General features: G+C 41.2%; 1 protein-coding gene across 1 annotated transcript in view; it reads right to left on the reverse strand.

The window, feature by feature from the left end:
- LOC121316343 (protein kinase C epsilon type-like) overlaps positions 1–23,192 on the reverse strand; it is a 169,936-nt gene that overhangs the window by 113,373 nt on the left and 33,371 nt on the right. The window contains exon 2 of the mRNA XM_041251406.1: positions 2,292–2,355. Coding sequence (XP_041107340.1) covers positions 2,292–2,355 — 64 coding nt within the window. The remainder of the gene's footprint in view (positions 1–2,291; positions 2,356–23,192) is intronic.

Genomic DNA, 23,192 nt, shown 5'->3' on the forward strand with positions numbered 1-23,192 from the left:
GCCCCACCAGGAAGTGAACTGCCACCTAGACCTTTAACTTGTGTGTGCGTGTCCCCTCAGCAAAAATGTCCTACAAAAATTCAGTATAACTGCCATGGGATAGGTCGTGGGGTCGAACACATGTGCCAAGGACCCTATTAGAAAGCCCCAGACACAAATGCAGCTGTTCAGGGGCCAAACCCAGAACTGCAGATTTGATGGGTTGGGATGCCGAAAGGTCCCCCGTGTCGGACTGAGCAGGTCACGGCTCTTGGGCAGTCTCCATGGCTGGCTGCTCAGGAGCTGCATCGGGGTTGAAATGGGCCAATAAGGGGCTACTAGGGGTGAAGCCACCATGCTGAAGCGCTGGGAACTCTCCCCACCCAGATGTCCGTGGTGCACTGGTGCCAGTGCTCCAGATGGCTCCCTGAGAAGGGGCCTTGGGCCTGTGACAGCAAACTCCCAGGGCTGCCATATGGTCTGAAGCTTCTGTCTCTGCACCGGGTGGCAGAACCTATTAAAACATCCGCCACGAGCAGCCATGTGCCAGTTCTAAACAGCACCTCTGGCAGCAGGTGCAGCTGGCTGTGCCATTCTTTGGGGCTGCCAGGGCCTAGGGCACCAGTTGGTGCTGCAGCATCTCACCCACCGTGGGATCAAACATATGCCCTGGTGTAACAGGGGCATCCAACAGCGGTGCTTTGTCCCTGTCAGAGAAAGCCAAAGCTGCCTATGTGCAGCTAGCAGTGCAGCCAGGTTCCTACCTACAGCCTGCCCGTTGAGTTTCGACATATGGAGCAGGTTCTTAATAACCAGGCACAGCTCCTCCAGCTGTTGCGATGTGGGCCTGTGTCTGCCAGAAAGGGACCTCAGCAAATAGGACTAGTAGACTACCAGAACACTATTATAGTTGCCCAGCCATGCGGCTGATGCACTGGCTGACTTGGCATGCTTGAGGATCAGTGCCGAAACCCGGCATTGCTTGTTGGGGCAGGTAGTGTCCTTGGACAGGAGTGCTAAATTAGGCGCCTGTATCAAAGTGGCAATTGAGGCCTCCACTGGCGGAAAATGGGCCAGGCCCAGCTTCTCCGCTTCATGCACCGTATATAGGATGTCCATCAACTGGGAAATAGCCAGAGCTGTAGGCGGGTGATCCAAGGAAATTCAGGAGCACTCGGGGGGATACGGGAGAGGTGGTAGTCTCATCATCAAAGACTGACTACCCTATTTCGCTTTCTGTAGGCCAGGGCACTTGCAAGACTGCAGTGGCCATCTTGATCCCGTCTGAGGACATGTCCTGTTCACCAGGCACTGTACAGCATGTCCTCCTGTTGCCAATCTGTGCTCCTAGCCCCCTGGGGCCACAAGGGGACAGACTGGGCAGGTGGCGTCGAATGTTCAAGCAGTAATTCTGTGAGCACCATTCCGGGGTGGGAAACAGCTGCCCAGAGCTTTTCCATGTGCTCTGAATCCTCCGATCGCTTGGAACAGCAACTCTTCTTCTTCCTCGGGGGAAGAGAAGGAGAAGCAGAGGAAGATGAGGAAGACCATGAAGATGGTTTCCTGCATGGGCTACTTAGAACTCTTAACAAAAATTGAATAAACAAAATGAACCAAGTTTTTTTTTTTTTTATTGGCTTGGCCTTTTTAATAAAGCATGGAATAATGGAATAATGGCACGTTAAAATAATATTCCAGAGCTCTGTGTAACTGTTTTATTAATATTACTACCACTGCAATCAAAAACAACTACAACTTATGTCTGCAAAAGTATAGGAATTTGCATTGGCTGCTATTCCTGTGGGTGGAGTTCCACTTGAATTCATTATATATATAATGGCCTATATATATATATATATATATATATATATATATATATATATATATATATATATATATATATATATATATATATTCTTGTTTTACCATTCAGATCTCTTCAGTATTAAAACAATACAGAATAGTCTTTAGCAGTCAGAATGCAAGCATTCCACATTTGCCAGCTATTCCAAACAACTGTGTCACAACCTGAACCTGTATCTTCCAAGACTCTGCCCATTGTTTCAGTAATGACTTTGGATCTGGTACTGGGACTGCTTGTCTCCACCACCTAGAACTGATTCAACACAGTCCCCTGGCAGAAACAGAATAGATATTATTTTTCAAGTTTTTTACCTGAAAACAAACACAGACACAGATCCACTGGCTCCTTCTCCCATCTCCTATCAAGCAGGCCAGCCATACCAAGCACTACCTCCCCCAAAGCTGGCTCCCTTTCTGCTGTAGTACAGTGATCTGCTCATCAGACTTACCTTCACTGGAGGATCCGGAGAGGTCAATAATAACATACACTCTTCCTTCGGGCTCCAGGTCTATCTGCAGTATAAAAAACAAACAGAGGAGACTGTTAGAAAAGCATGCGATAAATATATCATTGCACTATCCTTTCCACTGAATGCAGTGTAGTAATGAACACCAGGGGGTATTAAGAGTTAGAGGATGGATGGATATAGTTTTAGAAAACTAAAATGTACCCATAGGGTAATTTGAAGACATTCAGCAAAACTAGTCATTAAAATGGATGGAGGTCTTTAACTCTAACCTTCCAATTCACTCTCTCTTCAGTTTCTTTGTATTGGAGCACTCGCTCCTATCCTTTTTACAGGAGAAAAGTCTCATGTGGAAGTCATTTCAAAAACCACTCAATGCCACTGTAATATAAAGCACTGCCATACACAATGTTAAAATAGACAGAAGTGTGGTGCTGTACTGTATATCCAAGTCAAATCTGAAATAGTGAAAATTGAACTGGGTTTTGCACATCAAATCATTTACTTGTCAGAGAAAAAAAAAAAAAGTTTCATGAAACCTGTTCAAATTTACTGTATGTTAAAATATACATGTTTACAATGCCCAAAGGCTCTATAAATAAAGCAGAATATGTAAACCATGACATTTAAACGTATTAGCTTCTTCTAATTCCTTGTCTTCAGAAGAATAATTCATGGAAATTCATGGAAGCTAGAGTTCAGAAGCTCCTAGTGTTTTTGATTTCTAAGAGCGGCCTGTGATGTGTATGCTAATTAGAGATGCTGCCGATCATTCTGGAGCCCCTGAGACCCCCCACTCAGGAGCTCAGCACCGCCTGCTCACTTTAAACCCTGTGAAGCTGAACAAGTGAAGTTAAGGTCATTAAAAACACAGGGCTTGTCGTGCACCCCTGAGGTGCTCTGCAGTTATCGGGGTGCCAGGTTGACATTTACTGTAGAGCAGTACATTGCAATCGCTTGCTGACACACAAATGGAACCACGCAAGGGCTGAGTTATACATCCCAGCACCTTCCAGGATAGCAAGAGGGTTATGATTTACAGCAGCGGATGGGTTTTGCACAGCTGAACAGCTTGCAAAAGAGCAGTCACAGAGGCAGCGTGGTGCAATAGAGGTTAACACTTTAAAAGCTGCATCAATGCTTAAGACACGTAATCCAAGAAATACTCAAAATCATTATCTTACAACTAATAGTTAGATAACAGTTAGCAGAGATACGGCAACTAACGCATTAATCGGTTATTGATTTTAACTTTGCGAGCCTCCATTAAAAACATTCTTCGATTGATTAATCACATAGATGTCTATTTGGAGCCTCTTGTATATATTGTGTATATTAACATGCACATCCCTGTGCACAGGATTTTGTGCAGTCTAAAAATTTTTGGGGGAAAACTGAAGTGTTCTCAATGCATTGATAAGTGTTGATTATTACCAGTCCGATATGCCATTCGAAAATTGGTTGCTGCCTGCACCTCTTATAGTTCTCTATGACACAGGATAAGTATGGCTTTGCAGCAAGTTGTTCAAAGTGTTCTTCAAGCTTAAGAATGATGAATCCCATCTCCCAGCCACTGCCTTTTCCTACTCCACTTGCTAATCACTATCAGGCCCCTTTCCCTTGCAATATGTATTGGAACTGGAATCTTAAGTGAGCAATTCTGACAAAATAATAAAAATACTGAACTTCAAAATATATGCACTAATTAATGAATAAAGAGAGTTGGTTTAATTAAGAGGTCTAATTGGAATCGGTTTCCCTGATTTTTGTAAAACCCACGTTAAATTATTCACATAAGCTATGTTCTCCCGCCTGTTTGAGAACAAACGTGTTCTCAGACAATGAAAAGCTCTGGAAAGTGTTGATCATTACTAGAGACTGGCAGAATTAAATGTGCCAAGTTAGAACTAAACACTAGCTTCGTCTAAAGACAATACAGCGCGGTTCATTTTAATAATATAAAAAAAAAAAAAACAGTCGTTTGAAGTGATGATTGATTGACCATAATTTTACTTGTATTTTTTAATTTGCATTGTATATTTTCATCACTTTGAATATGAGAAATCAGATACATGATTCACATTCTGTCACTATGTGTGTTTGCAAAGATATGCGACACAAATCATAATTTCAAAGGCTTTTTGACCTGAATACACATGCAGAAGTTTATGCATACATATACAGCAACAGGCTTGCTCTTTGAATTGTGCTGAATTATAACCTGCTGTGAACAAGAGTTTTCTGTCCTGTTTGTTTTCACGTCTATGAAGCTGAAGACAGCAGGCTGAGGTGTTTGCATCTTGATTAAAGAAAACCTTCTGATAAGCACTGCTGAGATTTCAGTAGAGCTTTGCAGCCTAGCAGCAGTGTTAATAAACCCTGTGCTAGACTGTATCGCAGGTACAAGGACTGTTTTAGCACTGTGCAAACCAAACACTTTCAACACCTCTGCTTTTACCAATGTGCTCACATACTCCAGCAATATTAAAAACTGTGAAAGTTCTACATGGTATACTGCTTTATCTTATTACTTACTTATTTTACCAGGTTAAAATGCTTTGACGAGGACACCTCTTTTACAAGAGTGACCTGGCAGCTGTGGTACATGCAAACAGTTACATCATGCACTCACCTAAAGACATTTAAACATAGTTACAACATCACAGAGGTAGCATAAGGGTTTTCAGATCATCAATAGATTACATTAATTAGGCTCAGGGTTATTACCTCTTATGAAATGTCTGTTTTGATATTTTGCAGCGATATACAGCGAAGCTGGCAGGTTTGTTTATCATTCTACCTAATGTGTTTAATGTACCGTAAAAGCCTGACCTTTAACAAAGTACTTTATTTCAACTATGCTGAATGTAAATGATCTGGTGCACATATTAAAAAAAACAAAAACAAAACATGATCTTAAAACATGTTGTGTTTCTGCATGATAGGCAGATTGTTGGCAACTCAAAACATTACAATACAGAACAAAATAAATGAATCTGTGAAGTCCTGCAGCATATACAACCCATGGCAGGCTGCAAGAAGCACAGCCCTGTTTGCAATAGAGGAGTTCTACAGTATAAACAATATCCTTCACTCATAACCCATTAGAAAAAGCAAACCATGCTCCAGTATTTCACAAAGGTAATGTGGCTGTGGTTAACCTAGCCCTGCCCTGCCCAGCTCACTTGACATACACTGCAGCACTGATATTACAGTTCAGTTTGACTTCGCCATAAGCCAGATTACTTAACAACATGAGGGCCCAGCTTATTATCGAATGGATTCCAGAATTGATGTGGATAACAAAGAAAGCTTCAATCAGGGATATACTGTATGCAATGGGTTTACTAATCCACTGACTATATGGTGACGTTATCAGCTGTGTTAATACGTATTATGTTATCGGTCACAACGTGCACGTCAATCAATCTTCTATATATATATATATATATATATATATATATATATATATATATACAGGCGGGGCAGGGAGATCTTCTGAGGAGCGCTTCCTGTCACTGAACTCTCTGATCAGTGACACTGTCTCTCCCTGTGTGCTGCACCACTGATCAGTGACACTGCCACTCCCTGTGTGCTGCATCACTGATCAGTGACAATGCCTATCCCTCAGTGCTGCGTCACTGATCAGTGACACGGTCTCTCCCTGTGTGCTGCACCACTGATCAGTGACACGGTCTCTCCCTGTGTGCTGCATCACTGATCAGTGACAATGCCTATCCCTCAGTGCTGCATCACTGATCAGTGACACTGCATCACAGGCAGGAAACTGACAATTCAAAAGTAGCAACAATAATGAACAAGGTCTGCAAACTGAAGCAATAATGTGCTACCTTCTTCTTTTTCTATACAGACACTGTATTATTATCATTGCATAGTTCAGTTAGCTCTTCTTGCATCTATCTTCCTCACTCGAAGTTGTACAAAAAAATTGCATTTACATTTGCCAGCTTGTATAGCAATACCCAAAATACACTATGAACACTCTGAGCTCTTCACAGAAATCAGCTGCTGACAATCAGGTGAGGGTTATGGCGTCAATTGCACTAGTTTATTATTCAAAGTGAAACAAGTGATGAAACAGACATTTGCATTTGTGATAATTGTCGCTTTTCATAGACTGTGGAGAACAGTGATCCATACGAATCCAAGCAGCTATTTCTTCACTTGTTTCACTCAGAATAGTAAACTAGCCCCGTTGACACCAATAACCCTCACCTGACTGTCAGCAGCTGATTTCCGTAGACAGCTGGATCAGAATAATCGAATAAATTGGTTTGTGCAGCTCTAATAGAATGTCAGTAAAATACACCCCCTGCCACTGATGCAAATACAAAATCAGAGCGATCCATACAATGAAAAAGTAGATAATGCACTTCCACGGTATGCAGAGTCCAGTGCTTGAGGCCTCTGCAGAGTGGATGCTATCTAAAGCTACTAAAGTTAGTTATTTTCCCTGTTCTAGAAATCTGTGTATCAGAGTCTGTCAATGAGCTGTTCTAGAAATCTGTGTATCATAGTCTGTCAATGAGCTACTCTGGAAGGCTGCACATCATACTCTGGATACGCACACCCACGTTACTAAATTAAGTCTTCATGGATTACACTGAGGCTGGAAGCTTGTGAAGAGTTGAATGTACAGTAGCCTCCTACAGGTGATGATGTCATGCAGACATTGGAATGGTGACCCCCCCCCCCCCCCCCCCCTTCCTGTGACATAACGAACTTCCATTCATGTGAGGTCTTCACGTGGCACTGTGCACGTCTCACAGGAGCCAGCCACAGCCCGCTAAATGTAGAATGGGAAGGAAGAGGAAGCCTGAGTGTGTCAGAGTGTGAATGTGAGTGTGACAGGACATAGAGAGAAGCATTTCTAAATGACTTACGCAATCTGAAAGTCTGTTAGTAAAGACGAGGTGAATGGTGGGGACAATGTATATTTAGAGTGCAACTACTGTAAATGCCAAAAATAAAAAAGGAAGCCTTGTACAAGACAGTCCGAAGTGAGACTGACACATTGCCAAAGCTCCTGTTACATTATCAGGCATGATGGCATCAACACTGGATCCTCAATCACAATAGTAGCTTGACCAAAACCACCAAAAAGCTCTGATCCATATACTTGACTTTAATATTAGAAGCCACGCTGCGGTCAATTTGGCGGTTTTTAGTTTTAAAATGTAATTTTCTCCAGTCGTGTAATACATATGGGGCTGCACGTTCATGTACCTTTCTGTCTGTATGTATTAAATATTCTCACAAAGCATGAAACGCGGGAGTGCAGAAATAAAGGAGATATATTACATTATACCTAAAAGCCCCGGGAGCAGTCACAGTGACGGCCACACAGAAAACAATTGTCTTGTGATTATACAGGATGGTATTCTACTTTATTATTTTTATTTAGCAGTTCACAATGTGTTTAGCTGCAATTACATAAGTCTCTACTCTCTGCCTGAGTGAATGCCTTTTTAGGTGCAATGTTTTGTTTAGTCAGTTAGCATTTAACTAGTGAAAATAAATACCAGAGACCGTGGAGTTTTACTACGCAACAAAATATGGAGTTGATATTTTGGATCAGATACCATGGAAGTATTCCGTGAAAGCTGGCTCCCGATGGTGGTCTGTTCAGGTGTTTCACAATGTGTTGGACCTAGAATGCACGGAGAAGAACTTACCAAGGTGGGAATATATTTTACTGTTTGCACAGGAACTTCACAAGAAGCATTTGGAACAGAAGAAGACTGCCAAGCGTGTACCCACAGTTGAAGCTGGCAACCCCGCTGAGAGCCACAGGAGACACCATTGCCTGGTTGGCAAGTGTAATAAAAATAAATCTTTGGACAGCTTTGCCCTATGCAGAAAGGTGGCGTGGAGAAGCGCATTATTTGTTTTGATTGTGAACAGCTTTAGACTCAAGGTAAAGGAATATCTTTTTGTCAAAAAAAAAAAAGAAAAAAGAAAATTACTTTTTTTATAACTTCTTGTGCTGTGCGCTTCTGTAAAAAGTTCTGTTGTAAGTTTATTTCTCTACATTTTTCAGTTGCTTTTGCGCATCTGATAAAAAATGTATTGCTATCGTTTCAGTTTTATAAATATTTATGTTGTAAACCGATGTCTGTTCAGATGTTTATTTTGTTACATTTTCTTCTTTTGATTTGTAAAATAAATGTGTGTGTATATATATATATATATATATATATATATATATATCTATATATATATATATATATACAATATGACATATATATATGCTTCAGTTGTTCAGATGTTTATGTATCCGACTGTTTCTCCTTTCGTTATACTATTTACAGTGTTTTGAATACAGCTGCCAGAAAGGCTGCACAATCTATATTCAATGCTAGATGACATGCTAGGTGTGAAGGAAGACTGACTGTATATCCTCTGCCTGTATGGAGTAAATCAGTGATATTCAAATGCCCCACTTTGTAACCACAAGAAGGGGCTAAATGGATATTTGCTTAATAAATTGTTTGTGGCATTACTGTAGCTATCAGCTATGCACACCAAATGACTGATGACAGCTACATTACAGCCAACCTTTTCTTGAAACTCACCTAAACTTTGGATATCTCGTACAGGGTCAGTGGCAAATGCAATTCATGGATAAATTGAAAACATTCTTTCTGGATACACAAATGTTTAAACCACCACTATTGATTGCTTTTCACTCATTTAGAAAATAATTTTAGAACATAAGAAAGTTTACAAATGAGAGGAGGCCATTCTCCCATCTTGCTCGTTTGGTTGTTAGTGGCTTATTGATCCCAGAAACTGATCAAGCAGCTTCTTGAAGGATCCCAGGGTGTCAGCTTCAACAACATTAGCGGGGAGTTGATTCCAGACTCCTATAATTCTCTGTGTAAAAAAGTCCTCCTATTTTCTGTTCTGAATGCCCCTTTATCTAATCTCCATTTGTCACCCCAGGACCTCGTTTATTTTTAAAGGTTGAAAAAGTCCCTTGATTTAAATTCAACACTTTTCACAATACATCCAAGCATTTTGTTGGCCTTTTTTACAGCTTTCCCACATTGTCTAGATGAAGACATTTCTGAGTCAATAAAAATCCTAGGTCTTCTTCACAGATTCCTTCTTCTATTTCACTATTTCCCATATGGTATTTATAGTATGCAGTACCTTACACTTCTCTATATTAAATGTCATTTGCTATGTGTCTGCTCAGTTTTGAATGCTGTCTAGATCATCCTGAATGACCTTTGCTGCTGCAACAGTGTTTGCCACTCCTATTTTTGTGTTGTCTGCAAAGTTTGCTTACTATATCTGTCACTAATGTAGATTTGGAAGAGCAGAGGACCTAATACTGATCCCTGTGGTATTCCACTGGTTATCTCGCTCCATGTTGAGGTTTCTCCTCTAATCAGTACTTTCTGTTTTCTACATGCTAATCACTCCCTAATCCACGTGCATGCATTTCCTTGAATCCCTACTGCGTTCAGTTTGAGAATTAATCTTTGTATTCCCTTAAGTCCCAATTCACAGGGACAGCGTAAGGAATTGCAATCACAGAGCGTGTGGTTCTCTTTGTTGCATGTGACCTCATTTCCCAGCACACGACTGTGTACAATGGAATTGAAGAACATGCTGAAGAAGAGGAGAATCAGTTCCAGCCTGATCCTGGCTTGCAGTCAGACAGAGGCTCTATGCTCTCTGTACTCTACAGGGATGCCCTCTCTCTCACCTCTGCACTGTGACCCAGAGACGGGTATTAGTGGAGACCTGCAGATTAAAGGACACTGTAGTATGAAACCAGACGTGGGCTTAACTTCATTAATCCAAGAGTGATAGGGCCCTCTGTCCTCCCAGGGACACAATGAAACCCCCACCGCAACTTAATAAAGATAGCTCCAACAAGCAATCACTCATACAATTGTGTGCGTTGCCTGAATCTAGATTAAAACTATCAATTTACTATCCACCCAAACAGGCAGGACATTAAGAGCTAGATTCTCAAACCTATTTACTTCAAATCGTCATTTAGCTAAAAAAAAAAAAATAACACCATTACGATTCTAAAACACATAAGAAACAGCTTAAGACTACACAGAAGTTCCTAAGTTAAAAGATTTTGTTGTTTTTATCCCCTTTTTGAAAAATTGTATGTGTTAATGACACCCACGTGTCATTCATGTTTTTTTTTTCCAATTTTTGTCTTGTCTCTGTCTTCCATCCCACATTGAGACATGTTTTAAAAAGTTTAAGCTCGGCGAGGTTCAAAGCCACAAGCCTCGCTGCTGAAGACCATTTCATATAGCCTTGTTTCAGCATCTAACAACAGGCTGTTTGTGTGTTCAGCGTGAGACTAATCTGATTATTAGTCTCTCCTTCAATGCCTGTGTGAGCTTCCCTGCTAACAAGATGCATTGAGATTGCTGTTTATACTTTCAACATTAAGACTAATCACTGTCCTACTCTCTTACCTGTAGACTCACTTTGATTACACAAAAAGCCAGTTCTGGGGTCCTGAACTTCGGCTACTTGAAATGTTGTGGCTGTCACCCTTGCTGGACTACACTTTTCAAAAGTGTGTTTCATTGATGCATTGAAAACCACTTCCCAGCTTCTTCATTGCTGTCTCTAGGTTACAAGACCGTGACGGCCTGCAGAAAGCCAGGAGCTCACAGCTCTGTGTATGCAGTGAACCACCAGGGAAGTGACGCTGGGCTGAGGACCTCTCCCGTTTACTCCAGGCTCCTGGGAATGCTATTGTGGAATGTGATTCCCCAGATGATTAAAGGATGCTCCCCTGGCAATGAAGAAATCCGTGCTACGACAGACAGGAATTCAGACTTTAGAGGAATTGTCAGAAATTCTTGCATTTTCAATTAGTTGAAAAATATGTTGCGTCCTACAATAGGATACTGTGATTTCGATTCCTCCTGATTCCTTGCAGAATGCATGTGTTGTTCCCCTCGGAAATGCATGGTTTGTTAGTGCTCATTTCACTGAACCTATCCTGTATAACGCAGGCCTATTATTAACTACATAAATGAACAGCATCCTAACTTGATTGCTAATGTGGATTCAGTCCAGCACTTTCAACATCATGGTGTGCCTGCTCTCCTCACCACTTGCCTTTAAGTCTTCACAAGTTTCTTCCAGACAAATTTCTGCTGTTAAATAATAAATCATTTCCCCCCTTTAATGAACTGTGCGCTTGCAATGTAAACACTTGCCTAACTGCAGCCACTGAGCCATGTATGCAAGTATTGAGCAATCTGCTCCGTAACAGGACACCATAAAAACATTAACCTTTTTGAGCAGCAACCACCAGCCTCCTTTGCTGACATTAGGAACATGTCCCAGCATAAACAGGGTTTGATTTTTTTTTTCTTCGGCTGTGATTTTAAATGCCTTTAAAAAAAGAAAACTACACAGTAGTCTGGGAGTGCCAAGTGACAATGGTACGCACTACCATGCTGGTAAATGCACGGAACACCTTCGCCACATTTTCTGAAAGAAAGAGAATTACGTTTGCAGGCAAAGAGGTTCGGGGTTGTTCTGTTGTATACCCTGGGATAAACCAGCTGGATTTTTGTATTCCGCATTTTAAATTTATTAGGGGTAATCCCGGGATAGCCATGGATAGATACTGTAGTTGGTTGACTCAATCCATGCTGATTTCCTATTTCAATCCTTGCCTGTCATGTTTGGCCAAACCCACATTTGACAAGGGCCTTCTCTCTTGTATTCTGGTACAAGAAGGGTACACATGCTTGTAGAAAACTAGTCAAGGCAACTTCAAACAGTACACGTTCTGAGCTCTGTCTTAATCGAAAAAAAATCCAGCTACAAGGTTTCCAAAACCAACCCTTGTGTTTTGGACACTGCAAATTAAATGATGCAAATAAAACGCAGAAAATGTACTTCTTATTTTTGTTAACTATTTTGTTAAAAATACGTATGACAGGACTCAAAATCAGTGTTGGGATGATAACAGGAATGCATTGGGTAACTGGATTACTCTGAATCACCAAGAATTATTACCTAATGGTTTGACAAGGGTATTGAGGATCAGAATGCTGATTAAGAAACCCTTAACGACTCAGTGGTGCAATTTGAATAGCATGATAAAATCTGTATAACAATGATGCAGCTTCTAGTAAAGACAAAGCTATTTGTACAATGACAATGGGTAACTCTTTAAATGACAACAGACGCTTAAAAGACCAAGAAAAACGATGAATCATAATTTATTTTTCTTTGTATTATAACTTACAGGTGTTGTTAGGAATCATATCAGTGTGGGTGACGGTGTGTGTTGCTGTGCTGTTGGTTTAGCTTTATGTCTGTACATTTTTTGGTAGGCCTTTTATTTTGTATACTGCGCCTGTGTATTTGTTAATGTGTTTTTGTGTGAGTTCTGTGAATAAACCTGCTCAATAGCATCTGACCAGCAGCTTCTTGCTTCCGAGTCTCTCTACCTGCCAATAACAACGTGGGCTGTGATGCGACCCTGTCACAGCGTGTATAAACATAAACGTAATGTTACAAAACAGGCTGTTAAATAATGCATCAATAATAATAATAATAATAATAATAATAATAATAATAATAATAACAACATCACAACTTGGCAATTATGTGTTAATCATTAGGACATTGATCAAATTAAAATACAAATGAAACTTGTGCTCAGTCCTTAACAGCAGCAGAATTCAAATAATGCAGGACTAAAATTCAATGCTAGTGCTCTTGCTGATCTTTCCTTCTGACATGCTGGGTCCTCAGAAGACAGATTTTCGCTCTTTTTCAAGCTTCATCAAACTGCTTATCTGCTTCCGTTTGCTCATTCCTATCACTCAATAAACAGTACAATCATATGGGCTTAAAATGTCTGATTATATGCGAGTCGACACTTATGAAGATGAAATTTTGCAAACCAATGGTACGCACAGTGCGCAGCGTGCGCGCGTTATTATGGCTGCAGGCGCCAATGGTCCCTTTAATGGCTGGACAGAGATTTCAAAAAGTCTGTATTGTCTTATTATCTTACATTATGTAATTTTTTAACAAATGACTCTAAAGCACAGCTATCTGGGCCAAAGCCGTGGAATTAAACCACGGGATAATCCATGAAACAGCAACACAGCTGGCTACGTAAGAGCGACTCACTCACAGCTCTATCATTAGTGATTAGCACTGCCACTGTGGGAAGAGGCTCCTTTTCCAGCTGGAAGATTTGCCCTTATTTAATTCTGCTCTGGGGCCGAGTCATCCATCACAACCTGATAATTGTTTTAAGTGGTAAAGGAAACAAAACAAGAAAACATTTGTTCACTGCCAAAACCCTAGGAGAGGCCTGCACTCTCCTTCCCTCTGACACATCTGTAATTTAAACCTGAATCCTCCGACATGCATTTGAACAATCGGTAAATCACCCTGTGGCAGGGCAGAGGAAAAGCTCTGCACATATGAGAGGGGCAGGGCAAAGCCTTGCAGATAAATACAAATGTATTGTTCTATGTTTATTTTAGGAGGGGGTACTCCCCACCCATGTGCATAGCTTGTATTTGTGTTATTGTTATGATTTCTGTATTTTTATATAGGACGAGCGAGATGCCGTCCTTTATTATTTGTCACTGTTTTGTATTTTCAAATACTTCGTGGGAATGCATGACTGTTGGCGAGTAATTATTGAATTTGCCGGCAGTCACACACAATTAGTAAACTCAGCCAGGGCATAAAAGACTGCAGCTTTCTGTGTTCGGAGAGTGTCTAGAGGTAGAGAACAGGAACAAGAAGGTAAAAAAAAAAAAACTGAAACAAAACAATTGCTATATGTGCTGGCTCAAAACCAGCACAATACTTGTTTGTTGTTATAGTTATCATTTGTCTGTTTTGTTTTGGCCAACAACCTGTTTTGTTTTGGTAAAGTGCTTTGTTTTTGTTTACATTTTTTGTTTCTTAAATGAATGCACGAGCAGCGCTTTGCATACTCCAGTACTACATTGTGTGTCTCTTCCGGGTCTGACGTCACCCACAAGCCATCACTGTCACACACCTCAGTACTGCCCTGCGTGTCTCTTCTGGGTCTGACGTCACCCACAAGCCATTACTGTCACACACCCCAGTACTGCCCCGCGTGTCTCTTCCGGGTCTGACGTCACCCACAAGCCATTACTGTCACACACCCCTGTACTGCCCTGCGTGTCTCTGCCGGGTCTGACGTTACCCACAAGCCATCACTGTCGCATACCCCGTACTGCCCTGCGTGTCTCTTCTGGGACTGATGTCACCCAGAAGCCATCACTGTCACATACCCATAGAAAATGCAGCGGGCCAAGTCTTGGAATTCCAGTATCTGATTTAAAGACCTTTCCTTTAACCCTTTCCATACACTTTTTTGATTGTGCTTAAGTATAGTGTATAGTGTATTGCTCCTTTGGTGGAACCCATATATATGGTATCACCGTACATAATATAATAATAATAATAATACCTTTATTTTTATACAGCACCTTTCATAGTGGACCACCATCACAAAGCACTTTACAGAGGTAGGCTGTGAACTGTGCATTATATGTAGAGTCACTTACAATAGGACATTGATTTAACATTTCATCCACAGGATGGAGCACAAGGAGGTTAAGTTACCTGCTCAGGGTCACACACTGAGTCAGTCGGTGGAAGAGTTGGGATTTGAACCGGTGACCTTTGGTTATAAGCCCTGGACTTTAACCACTGGACCACGCTGCCTCCTGCGGGTTGCGCTATTGTGAAGTCAACTGATTGATCACACCGGTGCCACAAATGGCAAACAAGCCATAGTTAAACACAAGGGTGCCAAAGTTAGCCCTTCCACTCCTGGTCTTTTTCCCCAACTCTGTTCTAAATTGTATAATTGAACCAATTAAACCTCCATCCAGACCCTGAAGTAAGTCATTATATAATGGAGTGGAATGGTGCTCTGGGACCATGATTGGACAGCCCTGATTAATCTAACAATGCTGTTTTGTAAACTACTGAAAACCAGGGAGAAAGACTGTCGGGTTCCATCAATGAGGGAGGACAACATCAAAGCAGTAGCACTGACTTTAACACTGAAAATGTCAGGCTATTATTAGAGGTCGGCTCGGGTAGAAAATCAAGAACCAGATACCCGGGTCTTTTTCGGGTAAATAATAATAATAATAATAATAATAATAATAATAATAATAATAATAATAATAATAAAGTTACATACATTAATGTTTTAAGTGCATGATACATATTTAAATACTATACATTACACATACATTTAGTCCCTTCAGATCTGTAGACTTATGTAACCTTTTTCAGTACTGGAAATATTGAAATAATAATAATAGTACAGATAATAATAACACCTCAGTTTGATTGCAGTTATTAATGTCAAATGTGCTTCATGCTGTGGGATTCTTTGTGACATTGTATTGCCACGTTCCGTTGCGGTTGTGTTGTTAGTTCCGTTGCGGTTGTGTTGTTAGTTCCGTTGTTGTTGTGTTGTTAGTTCCAGTGTTGTTGTGTTGTTAGTTCTGTTGTGGTTGTGTTGTTAGTTCCGTTGAGGTTGGTTGTTAGTTCCGGTGTTGTTGTTTTGTTAGTTCCTTTGCGGTTGGTTGTTAGTTCCGGTGTGGTTGTGTTGTTAGTTCCGTTGCGGCTGTGTTGTTAGTTCCGGTTTGGTTGTGGTGTTAGTTCCGTTGTGGTTGTTTTGTTAGTTCCGTTGCGGTTGGTTGTTAGTTCCGGTGTGGTTGTGTTGTTAGTTCCTTTGCGGTTGGTTGTTAGTTCCAGTGCTGTTGTGTTGTTAGTTCCGTTGTGGTTGTGTTGTTATTTCCTTTGCGGCTGTGTTGTTAGTTCCGTTGTTGTTGTGTTGTTAGTTCCGTTGTGGTTGTGTTGTTAGTTCCGTTGTTGTTGTGTTGTTAGTGTAATGTTTTACTTGTGTTGATTCAGGGTGATGCAAGGGTTCCAGTAATGGAGGTTGTATTTCTTTTCTCAATCAGAACACAGCATACACAAAACAAAAGCACAGGCAGTGAGTGCATCTTCCTGCTCGTTCTCTCGCTCTCGCTTTTCCCAGGTATCCCTTGTGTCCCATCTGGTTTGTTTTAACTTTACTGTTCACTGGTCTCTCTATGGCAAACACAATCCTCCAAAATGAAACTTATCTTACATTACATTATCATACTTACGAAATGTCTTACATTAACATGGAATCCCAGCAAAGCACTGGGTACAATGTCTTTACCAAGCAGGAGAAAACGGAATTTGCAAACTGCCAAGGAAATATTTCATTCAAAGGAGGAAACACTAGCACTCTTACTTGTGCTCCAAACATTTTTATTTAACCCAAAACAAAATAGGTAAATGTTGCGTAAGTGTGGAAGCAATGTTTTTCTCACATTTATTTAATTTTGAACTTTGCACCTTACGCGCAGGCTTGACTGCCTCACAGGCTCGGCTGAGCAGCTTTGTTATCTCTTATCCAGGTTTCGAGTCTTTAGAAGGTAAATACCCATTCGGTAATGGTTACATTTCCTACTTGCAAGGGAACATCAAGGATGTTTGAAAAAAACAAACCACTTAAAATAGTTCTAGCAATAATTGCCAACAATTGAATTATTATTGCAATGATATATCTACATTTTATTATGTATTGCATACTTTGTGTTATGTGCTGCTGTACTCTCCATTTTGATTGTGGTAAATCACTAAATAGTTATTTTGTCCTAATGGACTAACCAGTTACACTGCCTTGGAGTATTTAACAACCTGCCCATACAGGTTTCAAATGCTGTTCAAGATTTAAAAAAAAATAAAAAAATAAACCAGAACTAAACATGAGTCATGGCTGTTCTTCTGATGCTCTGCCGTGAACAATAACATTTGCAACCAACAGGTGGCGATACGAAAACCATTGCAGATACAGTTGTGCGGATTTTTTTTTTTTTTCCTCCAGGCTTCGCACCCTGAACTTACTGTATTGCAGAATATTAGAGTCAATCAAAGACCAATGAAGTAACCAGGTTAGACGTCTTCATCACAAAGACACTCTTTACACAAAATGAAATTAAAATTCAAGCCATAATATATTCAAGCCTACAGTTTGACCAGATGGCAAGTCAACACGACAGACACTGGCACACTCTTATACTGTCTGTGCCAGCCATGTATTGAAATGAAAAGGACTTCAACAAAACTGCTGTGTTTTGGATTTTAAAAGACATCAGTCGCATTTAAAGGCAGTATTGAGATGCTATAAGAACAACAACAGCTCTTCTTTAGATGAAGAACGGCTTGTTTAGCAATATTTTGCAGAATCGCGTGTTACAGCAAACGTATATTTTCATTTTTTTAAATTCTCACCTGGAGAATACACCCCCCCCCCCCTTTCCTGGCATTGACCAGTCAGCTTCTTCCCTTTCACGACTGACATGCTTTGCAACCAGTGACCTCAAACACACTGCCAGGCCGCAATGACCTTAGAAGACTGCCTGAAAGGGATGCAAACTGAGAGCTTCCTTTAACCATAGCAGCTTTTTTCAAAACTGTGCATGTGGGACCCACATAGCACCCAGGGTTTTGAGACATGAAATGATTTGATTCAAGCCTTGTTAACCTGTGCAAACAACCTGTACCAATCTTCCGATCCGATCTTAGCTAGCACATTTCACACCCGTTTCTGATGTGAGAGAGCGACACACCTCATATTAGTAGAGCCGTCACAGTCCAGTCAGTCATTGCTTGTGATTAAGGGACACACCCACAGCACTTTTTTTTTTTTTTTTTTTTTTTAAACCATATTTCTCATGAAAACCTGCCAGGACTCATCAGCAGACTTCCCACGTCCAAAGTTGCTGCCAACAGAGGATTGTGTGTGAAGACACCTTCACTTTATCTGTGTGAAGTACAGGATACACGCACATTCTTGCTGGTTTGTACAGCTTGCGTTTACAATTTCTAGCTCAATAAGAGCTTTCCCACACTGGAGATGCCTATATCAGTACACTGTACTGTACAGAGCCATACTAGCAGTGCTGAAAGGGTTGAGGTGAAACAGTGATAGGATAAGCAGCCTGTCCTGACCTGACCTCACTCCACACACACACATATATACACATATCTCTCTCGCTCACTCTCATATATACTACTGTATACTGGGTAGGTATCCGCTGACAGACGAGAGAGGCACAAAGGGTTTGTAGTTAAAATGCTGCTCAGGCATCCAGGTTTTTTAAAGGCAGTTGTTGCAGTTATTGGTGACTGCCACTAGGGTACCAGCAATGGTAGCCCTAGTGCGGAAGGATATATACAAACATGTACCTGCAAAAAAGTCAAAACAAAACACAGTGGGAAAAACAGCTACAACACAAAAGCTGACCAAACAGTGGCAAACTAAATAAATGGGTGGGACAAAAATCACCTAAATTCATCCCTGTCCTACAGCTGTAACAATTATCCTGGTTACACATGCAGTGACAGTCATGGTTGGTCCATCCAGTTCACACTCCTTGGCTATCCATGCAGGGTACACAGGAACAGGAACAAACAAAGTACAAAGACAAACAAAGAAACTGGCTTTTCAGCCTCTGTTTGAAGGCAGGTGACCCAGCCACCTGCTGCACATGGTTTCAATTAGGGAGGAAGGGAGGTCTAACCTGCCAGCCCTGCCACCCAGCACACACTTTGATTTACAAAAGTTACAGATTTTTATTTACAAACCAAACCAAACCATATTTTATTTAGAAACCCAACCAAACATACACTTTTTACATGGGCAGGCCTCAGCCCTGCCACAATGTTAAAGGCCTTGGCCTTGCCACAATGTTACATAGCTATACCCTTGTGGTGTGTGATCTACATAGATACTATATTCTCAATTTTAGTTTACCAAGATATAGCTTTTGTTATATCCCCATGACCTGCATTCTGATATCTTCAAAAACTTGTACTAAAGTATGTCAATTACAAGATTCAGCAGAGATGACTTAAAAATAAAAAAGCCATTTTACAAATACCGGTATTTGAAGAAAAGAAAAATAAAACAAACATATTATTGCAACCCTTCCCATGAAACATTTCCAAAATTACAGAATACCTACTGACTGAATAGCACAGGGATTGCTGCTAATTCCCTGTTTTGCTTAATTAATACAGCACAGGGATATTTTAATAGCTTTAACACAACTCAGCTATTCTCAACACACTCATTCCTGTGAGGTTTACTACATTAAACACTTTCACAATCAAATTGAAACCCTACAGGAAGGTGCAGTCTCTCAAATAAAATCTGTCTAGCCACAGCTGTAACCATTACTGGCAACAAAATTCGTCTATGCACTTAAACAGTAAGCCTTGTGGCTAGTTTGCACAATGTTGACAGAACTAAATTCAAATCGTTAAAAATAAACAAGCCCTGGTGGGCACTGCAACCTTCCAGGTATCAGTGTGCGTGTTCACTCATTCCTATGGAACTGAAATGTTTGATAGAACAACAGAGACTTCATAGAAGCAACAGCTACTGTACCCAGGACACTATAAAGATATCAACAGCGTGGCTGGACCCTCGCTGTCACTGCATTGGAAAGCCAGCTGGGGTTCCAGGAACTTCACTCAACATCCATCTGCTACCATGCCTGCGGGGAAGGCTGAACACAGATATCAGTCTTAGTTTTTAATGGATTACATTACAAAACCAGCACACAATTCATCTGGAAGTCTCTGCTTACCAGAGGTCCAGGACTGAATGGCAGGCAGGGGGTGTTCAGGTCAGGACAGAGGTGCTCTCCATTGCACTCTCCGGCCAAGCCCAAAACGAATATTTATTTACCCATTGATAGCTCCCCTAAGATGAGATAAGCAAGATTGATGATGAGTGGCAATCCACACATTCCAGTCGCAATCTTTTGGCCAAGGCTGTTCTGTTGAACTGCTTTTTCTAAAGTGCAAATGAGGCCAAGAGTGAGTGTAACAAACAGGCTAACTAACTCCAGTGTGAGCTAGTTTAAAACAATGAGCATCAGGTTGTAATTTTTCCACAAAACAGCTAATATTGTTAATGAGGTGATTGCATTTCAATCAGGCACAGTGTTTTGAATTGGATGAGGGGCACTCATGATCTGAGAAGAGCATTGCTGATTAATACTAATCAGTGGCATTGCAAGCTGCTTCTCTGGCTGTACATCACATGGGGCTGACAGAACCGAGTCCTCTGCTCCCAATGACAAGCACAGTTCATTAGTGTGAGTAACACCCTGGGCACTTTCACCCCCTCCACTCCCGCTGTTAAACAAGCAAGCCACACAGCACTCCTTTCACCCTCTGCAATCCCACTATTATACAAGCACACCACACAGCAATCCTTTCACTTTCACCCCCTCCACTCCCACTGTTACACAAGCACGCCACACAGCAATCCTTTCACTTTCACCCCCTCCACTCCCACTGTTACACAAGCACGCCACACAGCAATCCTTTCACTTTCACCCCCTCCACTCCCATTGTTACACAAGCATGCCACACAGCAATCCTTTCACTTTCACCCCCTCCACTCCCACTGTTACACAAGCATGCCACTCAGCAATCCTTTCACTTTCACCCTCTGCACTCCCATTGTTAAACAAGCATGCTACACAGCAATCCTTTCACTTTCACCCCCTCCACTCCCACTGTTACACAAGCACGCCACACAGCAATCCTTTCACTTTCACCCCCTCCACTCCCACTGTTACACAAGCACGCCACACAGCAATCCTTTCACCCTCTGCACTCCCACTGTTACACAAGCACGCCACACAGCAATCCTTTCACTTTCACCCCCTCCACTCCCACTGTTACACAAGCACGCCACACAGCAATCCTTTCACTTTCACCCCCTCCACTCCCACTGTTACACAAGCACGCCACACAGCAATCCTTTCACTTTCACCCCCTCCACTCCCACTGTTACACAAGCAAGCCACACAGCAATCCTTTCACCCTCTGCACTCCCACTGTTACACAAGCAAGCCACACAGCAATCCTTTCACTTTCACCCCCTCCACTCCCACTGTTACACAAGCACGCCACACGCGAATCCTTTCACTTTCACCCTCTGCACTTCCACTGTTACACAAGCATGCCACACAGCAATCCTTTCACCCTCTGCACTCCCACTGTTACACAAGCACGCCACACAGCAATCTGGGATTAGACCTGCTCGGATTGGCAAAGGCCAATCTAGTGATAAAACATTTTGTTATTCCATACTGCTGACTTTTGGTAGACCACATAAGAGTCTTAAAATATATAAATATATATTTTCCCCAAAGCAGCACACAATTATAAATTGAATTAATAACTTTAATTAAATAATTAAACACCGGTACACACACAAAGTATCTACACAATTTCTACACAGGTCAAACATTTGTTTAAAAATCTATAGTTTTATCAGCTATAGACTTTCATCCTCTATAGGAGATGAGGTCTCAATTTTAAAAGTTAGGAGACAACATGCACAGTTAGACAGACTGACAGACAGACGGTCCACATAAATCTTTAGCACCAATTATACAGAGGCAAAAATTTTAGGCGCATTAAATAGATGGTGTTACAAAATGGTTATCCTCCCATATCATTGAAATAGGGTTTAAATATGTTCGAAGCAAAAATGCTTTCTAAATACTATTGCTGCAAGTATATCTTAAAAAGGCTACAAAGAATAATTAAACCAATTAATTAAAATCAGCATGCAACAGTGACTTTTTTGTTTTCATTTGTCAGTACCAGGGTAATGTGTGTCAGTGCCATTACAATACATGTTTGTGTGTGTGCGTGTTTGTGTGTGCGTGTGCGTGCGCGTACAAGTGTGTGTGCGTGTGTGCGTGCATGCGTGTGTGCATGTGCGCGCGAGTGTGTGTGTGCATGCGTCTGCGTGTGAGTGTGTGTGTGTCTGCGTGCAAGTGTGTGTGTGTGTGTGTGTGTGTATCACCGGGACGGTCACACACTCAGCCTCACTAATGCAACCCCCTTTTCTCCCATCAGGAGTAATGTTCTACTAAGATGACCTCTGTCCCACTGTCAAGCAAAATTGCCTCTTTTCACAGGCTGAACATGAAGCTGATATTTTCAGCAAGGCGTTTTAGAGACTGGAGATAAATATTATATTCCCTGTATAAGCAGGACTGCAGAGATGAAGGGTGAATGATGTGACCTGCAGGTCTCCTCTCGCCTTACCTGCTCCTCTGCTCTTGAAAAACCTGGTCAGAATGTGATGCACTTTCCTATCTGAAGGAGATCACTCTGTGTGGGCACAGATTGCCCTGAATGCATGTGTGGAAATCATCTTATTACTGCAGCAGCACGGTTCAGACAAGCTATAGAAAAGTACTGTTAATATCACCCTCAATTGTCTTGTTATCTCTTTCATGATTTTGGGTTTCTTTTAAGAATTTTCGATGTGGTAGGCCTATAAAAACGTGTCTATTTTGATTTTATGATAAGAATTAGAAAAAAAAGACACATAAAAAGGCAGTGACTATCTGTACACACACAAACACACACACATACTTGCCATATTATTATCAGCATCTTTATTTTTTTAGCTGGAGGCTTGACTGAAATAAACATTTATTCCTTTCTTCATCTCTTCAAAACACATAGGGCCTCATTGATGAAAGTGCGCTAAACTTTATGGTGCATGATAACTGCAATTAGTGTGCAGAACATTAACAATTTCCATACATACTATTGCAACTGTATTCATGATCGTGCGCGATATTTGGCTCATTATGGCGTGCATTAAATTTAGTGCTTCACGCTATGGTAATCAGAATGAATATGTGATTTTTATGGTAATGCATGTATTTAAATGAGCATCCAGCTCAGAAT

This window comes from Polyodon spathula, chromosome 5 (genome assembly GCF_017654505.1).
Source record: "Polyodon spathula isolate WHYD16114869_AA chromosome 5, ASM1765450v1, whole genome shotgun sequence".
Lineage (NCBI taxonomy): Eukaryota > Metazoa > Chordata > Actinopteri > Acipenseriformes > Polyodontidae > Polyodon > Polyodon spathula.